The sequence below is a fragment of the Chroicocephalus ridibundus genome, chromosome 1 (genome assembly GCF_963924245.1).
Source record: "Chroicocephalus ridibundus chromosome 1, bChrRid1.1, whole genome shotgun sequence".
Taxonomy (NCBI): domain Eukaryota; kingdom Metazoa; phylum Chordata; class Aves; order Charadriiformes; family Laridae; genus Chroicocephalus; species Chroicocephalus ridibundus.
The window spans coordinates 25,048,481-25,057,278 of NC_086284.1; the positions used below are offsets into that span (position 1 = coordinate 25,048,481).

At 42.5% G+C, this 8,798-nt stretch overlaps 1 protein-coding gene across 2 annotated transcripts; it reads right to left on the reverse strand.

Annotated features, from left to right (window-relative positions):
• Positions 1-5,142: 5,142 nt before the first annotated feature.
• On the reverse strand, positions 5,143-8,542 carry GPR12 (G protein-coupled receptor 12). Of its 2 annotated transcripts, none has more exons than XM_063331688.1 (2): positions 8,398-8,542; positions 5,143-7,750 (listed from the first exon to the last, which is right to left on the reverse strand). In XM_063331688.1, the coding sequence occupies exon 2, from the start codon at positions 7,740-7,742 to the stop codon at positions 6,738-6,740; it is 1,005 nt and encodes a 334-aa protein (XP_063187758.1). In that variant the 5' UTR covers positions 7,743-7,750; positions 8,398-8,542; the 3' UTR covers positions 5,143-6,737. The 2 variants fall into 2 exon arrangements, with proteins under 2 accessions (XP_063187758.1, XP_063187748.1); XM_063331678.1 differs by having other exon boundaries at positions 5,143-7,754.
• Positions 8,543-8,798: the final 256 nt, after the last annotated feature.

The following is an 8,798-nucleotide window of genomic DNA, read 5'->3' on the forward strand; positions in this document are numbered from 1 at the left end:
TTAAAATGAGTTTTAGTCTCTCAACCCACTTGCAAAAGTCCTCCACTGGAAAATCCCCCCTTATCCTTTCAATGGCACTGAATTAGTTTGCATCACAGCAGTGACGCACTAGTTACTTACGATATGGTTTCGTCTAACCTACGTTCATGTTTGGTTTTTTTTCCTTCTCTTCTAGGAGAAACTTGTATAACACAATGAAATATGCAACTGTTTCTTCTTCTTGTCTGGCTTACAAGATCACAATAATTTTGCAAAAAACCTGCAGTGTGGACTTTTTAGTTTTTTTGGTGCAAGGGCATATTGTTTTCAAAGAAACAGTTACTGGAAAGTTACAGACCCAGCTGCTCCTCAGAAGAAACAGAAATACGTAATGACTTACTCCAAAATAATCTGCTGTCGGTTCTACTTTTATATTTTCAATGTTTTTCCACAAAAACCCTCTTCTGATTTCAAGTGAAATCATGTCAGACTGTGCTAACAAGACAAGTTATAACCTGGATAAAACATATGAGGTCACGTTTTCAACGGAGAAGGACGTACCTGCTGACCATTATCTCCTCCTTTCTGTTCTCTGGGCACCATTCAATAGGAACAGTGATACTGCCAGCCTCAGGGACACGGGGACTGCTGCACTTCACCCCAGAGCAACAGTAGTCCCAGAGCCCCTCTCAGGTGTTCTATGTACATCAAGTAAGGTTCAAAATGGACAGTTCAAAATAACCTTCTCACAGGGGATGCATTCTTTCAAGCATCCTTCCTATCCAAGCTCCAGAACCAAGTACCTGGCTGATTCACCAAGCCGTGAAGACTTACATCCTCTCATCTTTCAGCAGCCACCTAATATGAAAGCAGATACCCTTGCAGTTCATCCAGATTTCTGATCCGTTAAAAGGAATTGCAAATTCTTAGCCTGATGAAGCCAGTAGCACCCGGTTTTATGGGGTAATTCCCTTTTGTACCAAAAAAGTATTTCCAGATATAAGACCACTCAAGTTTACTGGGAGTTGTCCCATCACTCTTTTGCTGACAGATGAGGCAGATATGCATGCTTAAATTATCTTTCCTGTACTATTGCTTATTCATGACATGTAAATCACGCCCCTTCCCTTTAGTCCCCTCTCTATAAGCAGAGATTGAGAGATTTCTTTTTTCTCCATTGCACATCTCTGGAATACCATTAAGCCAAACTAAACGTGGCATTGAAAGAGAGGGTAAACCACCACTGCTTTATATAATGGCATTCAAAAAACAGGAAAAAAAATCAGGAAATTGAAATATTATTTAAAATTGTGTTTCCTGGTTTATAGTAATGCACTGTTATCTGTACTGGCGGGGTTCTTCTTGGTTAAGCACCAAATTTCACATGCTTTTGAGTAGCCCTGCTGCCTCATACCAGTCAAGTTACAGGGCTTCTCACTAACATGCAATATGCTGAGAGTCCAATACATGTGAAAATTTTGTTTTTCTAAGTTTACCACTGAAGTTATCAAACCGTTTTCGTAAAGTGACCTCCTGTGGTATTGTTACAAAGATGTTGTCTAGTTGCAAACAACAATTCTGACTGCAAATAGCTACTTTTTTCCTTTGGATAAACATGTAAAGAAGGACAACCTCTGGAGCAATCTCTGGTTCTAGAATCGACTGCTCCAAAAGGCAGCCAAGTAAAACCTTAAAATGATTCTCAGACCTTCTCCCAAAGATGTGATAAGTCTACATGTAGATATTTAACATATACCTTAACCACTTCTTTCACAGATGTATCTGCATTCTTGATCCACCTCAAAACATACATCACCATGATACCTTTCCTGGATAGTTAGCCAGTAGCATTTTAAAATATTCTTGAATTCTTAGAACATAGGATGCGTATCCAGTGAGAGTCTATCTGTTATTGCCTTCCTGCGGCACTATGATTTAAAGAAATGCTGTTCTTTTTCTGGTGCTATTCCTATACACCTAGGACTTGGTCTGTCTACAGCTGGTATGCAGGTATCCTGTTCTTACTCCTATTCACAGCAGAGCTGTTATATCACGTTGTTTTGCACTTGCAACCATGCTTTTGCTCCTACTTCTGCTACAAAGTTTTTACACTGGCCTTTGGGTATTCAGGATTTTCTAGAAAGTGGCCAGAATTGGTTTCTGTTTCAAGGACTAAGAGGCATTCAGCATCTCAGATAAAGTGACAGAATAGCTGGTGTTTTTTTAAATAGTGACCACTCTGTCCAATTCTTAATTTTCTTTCTTTATTTATTGTACATACAAAAAATAGACCATACATACTTTCTTTCCATAAAAGTCAGGGCCAACATTTTGAAAATATGGTTCTGAATGTTACAGAACCACATTATTTATTTATTTTTAGAGTAATGAGTGTGTAGTTATGTTTCAGGGGCTTGATTTGTAGCTATTTTACCCCAACTTCCAGTCACACTGCAGGCTGCTTAACACTTTTGAGAAACATATCTTATTTTTAAAAGTTAAACAATCCCTAAGAAAATGAGGCAAGAGAAAAATAAATCTTTGTGGACGGAACAGCTGCTGGCCTAAGCCAAAGCTCACTGCTGTCCATGGAGGGGTTTTACCAACTCCAGGAAGCCTCAAGGCTGGCCCCTGAACACGAAGGATGGATGCAGCGCCTTATGTCACTGAGAGTCCATGCTAGGAAGATACAGCAGCCATAGAAGGCCTTTCAGCCTGCTTCCAAATACACTGGGTATCGGTAAGGTTTTTCTTCAATGATACCATAACTTTCTTCTTTTAAAAGCCAAGCTGCCTTCAGAATAGACTAGCACCATTTATCATATCCACCTTGATGGGCATCACAAATTTAGGTATTCTCAGTTTTTGTTTGGTGAAGAGTATTCTCAGTATCAAGTTATAATCGGAATCCCTGAATGCAATGAAATTTATCCACCGAATGCTGCACAACTAAATGCCAAACAATGAAAATAACAAAAATCCCCACTGCAGTACCTAATTCTCTCTTGCAAATAGCATGAATTTGGGATCCAAGAACTAAGGTAGAAGGTTATTGCTGAGTAATTCTATTCAGGAACTCAATAACTGTAACACAAACCAACCAGAAATGATGTCCCACATCAGTCTGATAGCAACTGCTTAACAAAGGAAGACTTCTGCTTACTTAAAGTCCTTATGCAAGTTACTATTTTTTTTGTCTACAGAAGATATTGCTTCCTCTCTATTGCTCTGAGTTTACTCAGCAGTTTATAGTACCCGCAACATGGAGGATTTTATTGCTCTTGTGCTAAAAGCATATTTCCCCTTATTGCTGAAATCTTACTGTTAGGAGAAATGGTCAAAAGAAAAAAGGCAATTAAAAAAAATCCTCTCCCAAGCTTTGAGGATGAATATATTAAAACACTGACTACAGTAAATTTTGCCCATCAAGATACAATCTGTTACTAACTTTGGGTCAAGCGTGTTAATAAATAAAAATGAACTTCAATTCTTTAAACTAAGTCACGCATTAAGAAAAAAGTCTTTTGTCATTACAATGGAGATATGAAAGAAATAGAATAGTGAATCTAACACCCCAATCTTACCCACGGGTGTTGTTTAATGGGACACCGAAATGACAGAATCCTGCAAGATAGCTGGATTTCTGCCAGTTTCAGAGGGATCTTGGATGGACACTGGCACCTCACCATACAGAAGTGGGGCCTATACTGTAACTCTGAGGTGATAGCAGAGAACTGTTTAATTCTTCAGGGTCTGAAAAGTGGCTGGCTGTCAAACATTTCTTTTTTGCAAGTGAGGTAGGCAGCTCTGTACCCACAGCTCTGGCCCTGCTCCCAAGAGTTCGTTCACAGGTGTGTTATATCACATCTATCCAGTACCACAAACCACGTTAAAGCTTGCTCTGACAGCTGTGGGCAAACCTCTGTCATTGACTCCCAGGAGGATTTTCTGGTGCATGCTGCACAGTCTCAATTTAAGAACATATTTCTGGAAGAGAAAACATCCTCACTGGAGGTCACAGCAGCAGCTTGAGAGGCACAATCATGTTTCTCATCTGTTTGTGGTGAAAGGTAACCACGCGCTACTCCTCAAATGAGGGCAAGTCACATCCCTATGAGCTAGCTTTGTGGAACTTCTATAATTAATCCTTCTTTCCACCATTTGACTCACACTGCTCCTCAGGAGAGGAGCTTCCAATTACAAATCTCTCTGTTCTGGCACAAGGAAAAGGTTGGCTCCCCCAGCACTCTGAAGAGCCTCTGCAGATCCGAGCAGCCTGTGGAGTGAGGAAGATGACAAGGACACTAGATGAACCAGCATGAGAAGAGGGGACGACATTATCTCCCTCTGTGTTGTTATTCTCTGGCGTCCCTACCACCCGGGTGCTGTGGAGAGAAAAACACTAGTGCCTGTGAGGTTATCCAAGAGGATGAGAACAGGTCTGCATAAGCAGCGTAACAGTTGCCCTCAGGACTAAATTTTGGTCACAGTTGTAGCTGCTCATCCTCATTGCACTTCTTAGCAATTTGATACAGAAGAACAATTGGAGAAAATAAAGGGAGGGGGATGTAAACTTTGCATGACTTCAACTCATTTTTTGTTTTAAAAAGTGCCACTGTACATTTTTCAGTCTGACTTTTACTGCCAATTATTCCCAATACTTTGCATGCTTGCAAAACTGCATGCATACATAGTATGGGTCTTTATGAAGTGATTATTTCTTATACAAAAATTCATGACAAAATAGGTACAAGGCAATGACTAGAGTTTCATTAGCATTCAGAAGTAGATAAAAGAACACCGATATCCTACACTGAGCAGGGGTCATTGTCTAACTGTGCTGAGCATCTGTAAGTCACAGTGAAGCCAAGGGAGCTGCAAGTTCACAGCTCTACTGGACCATGCCATGCAATTATTAAACTAATTAGATTACAAAGTAAGAGCCAAATATCATGAAGATTGAACCAAGTAAATAATGGAATTTGAACCCAGCATTGCAACTAAAATTAATTATTGCTCATAAAAATCTCTACAGAGCCTTGTTTACAGACAACTCTTTCACATTTGAGATTCAGCTTTGTGTATAGCATATGATTCTTAACATCACAGAAACTTTGCCACAAAAAGCTACAGTCACCCAAACATCCATGTGAAAAGGACAGATTCCATTTGGAAAAATCCAGACCAGCAACATGGTTGTCTCTACTATCTATACTATACAGGTATATTTTTTTCATTGAATTGTAAATATTGCTATTTTTACACTTGAGTTTGTTGGGTTTTTTAAAACTGTAACGGAATATATTGAAGCAACAATACAGTATGCTGACTTTGACCTTCAAGGGAATATAACAAACATGCAATTCTGTGATAACCTCCTACTGATGCCAGGGCATTAACACACTGAGCTCCCATCAACACTAATGGAAGCGGTTCTATAAACTCCCATGTGCTGACATTAGGGCAGACCTTAAGTTTCACGAAGGCATCTGCCAGGAAGATTTTCTCTGACAATCAAATCTTCAAATTAGAAAACAATGTTTTATTTCCAGTGCATTCTAATGTGGCTTCAGTAAAAGGTCAGAAGCGGTTTGAAAAGCTCTGCTTTTTTGACCGGAACTATCATCCTACAATGAACTGAACTGACACATGTACAGTGTGAAGAATCACAATCTGTAATGGATGAAACTGCCAGAAAAGGAGAAAATATTGTTTCATGTTGCAGTTCTGGTTGCATACAATTATGAACCAGATATGCTTTGAGAATTTATAAACCTCAGTATTTTAAGTTATATAGCAGAACAACAAAAAAAAGCGGTGATAGCTTTGACTTGATAACAAACTTAAGGGGAACCATTTCATGTACATGCTAAATACGTGTTGCAAGTAACGTGTAAGTTATTTCCTTATACACTTCTGAAAAGATAAACTTGTCTGAGAAACTTAGTGTTGCATCTATTACAAATGCATAGCCAGAAGAGGCCATATTGTTTCATCAATTTCAAAACGTCCCACTGAATTATTTTTAAAATTAATAACGACCTCCGATGTCCCATAGCTAAGTGAAAACATATGGCTGACTTTTCAAAAGGAAGGCAAAGTGTATCTTCTGTTTTAACATCCTGCCAGAACTCAGGAGAGAACAGGTAACACTTTAAAACAATTATCAAACTAATTCGTGCCGAGACATAAAATAAAAAGCTATACAAGTACTTACTCTCCTAGAGTAAATTTGTTGCACTGAGATTATTACAACAAATACCACATAAATCAGTACAATTGGCCATTATTTTGAAGAGTATTATGATGATATACAAACAGGGTAACAGAACATTGTCTGTTGTTGGTTTTTTTTCCTGTTCTAAAATTAATTAGGGGGAAAAAATATCCTGACAACAGGCTGTAACATGCAGCATGACTGAACTCAATCACAACCAATTTCAAAGAAGGTATGCTGTTTCAACCTAATTTTAATTAGCAAACAATGTGAAATCATGGCAAAGTCTGGGTAGTATAACAAAAAGACCCTGAGTAACATTATAAATCTGTAACACTGATTATTTTGATTTTGGAAATCTCCCTTAAACCACTTGATTCATTTTGGTCACTGGGGTTTTCTGTTTACAAGAAGGTCAGTGCATCCTGTGGTTTTTATATGAACCCATTACACATCATTTAATGAATGCATCTAAACCAAAGACAGTGTCGCAAGAATGTCTGGAAAGTAACATGTTAAGGAGCGTCCTCCTAGCTGCCAATCAGACATCACTGGGTGATCTTGCTCTCTGAGACAGGTTAGAAGGAATACAGCCACAACAGATGAGCCAAAGTGCTTTCTGTATCTCCTGGTTTCTAAAAGCATATATTACAGGATTGATGATGGAATTGTAGGTAGCTGGCAGGAGGGTGGCATAGGTGTATATAGAAGGATAGGTGTAATCTGCTATTAAAGAATAGAGTGTAAAAGGCATCCAGCAAGCAGCAAAAGTCCCCAAAATAATGGCCAAAGTAGACACTCCTTTTCGGGTGGTCACATAGTGGGAAGTGGCCAGGAAATGGTGTTGCAAGGCAATCTGATGGGCATGGCGCATCACAATTTTACAGATTTGAATGTAGAGCTGCAGCATGAGGGCAAACATAAGCAAGAAAGAGACCGAAAGGACTGCTGCATTATTTTTAGTGAGTGGTCTGATAACACTGCAGGTGGATTCATCTCTGAGGCAGTTCCAGCCCATTACAGGCAGCAGTCCAACACAGATAGATGCTCCCCAGAGCAATATAAGCATGACATAGGTAAAAGTGACAGTCCTCTCTGAATTGTAAGTCAAAGCGTAATACAGGGAGAGGTAACGATCAACAGTAATAGCCAGCAAGCTGCCAACAGATGCTGAGAAAGAGGCAACAATCAGTCCAATCGTAACCAGTTTCGTAGCTTCTGATTGCAGAAGGTATGCAAAAACAAAATTGATGATCAATCCAATGCCCGCTAAGAGATCTGCCAGCGCCAGGCTGCCTATCAGGAGGAACATGGGGGCACGAAGACTGGGATTATGGAAAATTATAAGAACCACAATGGCATTTTCGCAGGAGATAAGGGTCCCTGAAGTACACAAGACAATGTCCCAGGGGTTTACCAAAAGCTCTGGCTCTGGGTCTACGACAGGAACCAGGGAGGAGCCTGCGGCTGAGGCATTCTCGGTAGAGCTGGCTTCTACATGATCCTGAGGCAGCCAGCTCAAATTAACCTTCAGATCTTCATTCATTTTAACCCCTGTCTTCTTCAACGGAAAGACATGTTTTTTAATGTTCAGACACAGCACTGGATACAGCACCCCCGGAGCATGCAACGCCCTAGACGGCAACACCAACCTCATGTGCAAGCAGGCACTTGTTACATAAATGTGACAATAAAATAAAAAAAAAAACCCAAAACAAAACGGGGGGGTGAGGGGGATTTAAAACTGCATGAAATTATCTGCCAAGGGACCGACAGAATGAGTGATCCGAGAGGTTAATTCCCTTCACCTGCAGAGGGAAGAAGGAGGAGGCAGGGGAGGGAGCCCATGAAACAGCTAACCGCCGCCCCCCACCCCCGTGGAAAAGCTGCAATTTGGGGTGTGGAGCGGTGTAAAACCCCGTTATTCAGCCGCCACGGTTTCAAAGCGGGATTATTTTTTGTCGGTCACGGAGGGAGCGGCCAGGATAAGGGCGGGAGAGGGAGGGAGGGAGGGAGGGGGGAATCCTTCACCGACCCCCTGTGAGGAAAACCCCGCTCGGGAAGGTGCGGGGCGGGGTGTGTGGGGGGGAGGTCATATCCTCTGAGAACTTACAAACTCGACGCGGACACCTCACTCACACACACACACCACCACCACCACCACCACCATACACACACACCCCCCCCCGGCGGCGGTTCACCTGGGCTTTCCCCCGGCGTGGTCGGAGGATGGATGGATGGAAGGAAGGAAGGAAGGAAGGAAGGAAGGAATAGGAACAGAGGAAGGTTTCGCCCCTGGGTCCCTTCAAAGGAGGCAGCGGGACCGCCCGCCCCTCACGGCGGGGCCGAGGGAGCAGCGCAGGTGCGCGCCCCCCCGCCTCGCCCGCGCGCCCGCGCGCGCGTGCAGGGTGTGTGCGCGCCTGCGCAGGTGCCTCCCGGCGCGCGCGCGCGCGCGCGGAGGCGGGGGGGAGAGGGGCGGGGAGGAGCGGGGGGGCGGACGCCCCCCCGCTCCTCCCCGCCCCTCTCCCCCCACTCCTGCTCCCCCCCTACCGGCGCGCGCGCGAGCTCCCCTGAGGTAACGGCGCAACCGCCCCTCGTCGTC

Coding starts and splice junctions, on each gene's coding strand:
- GPR12 (XM_063331688.1), bottom strand. CDS start 7,742: ATGAATGAAGATCTGAAGGTTAATTTGAGCTGGCTGCCTCAGGATCAT.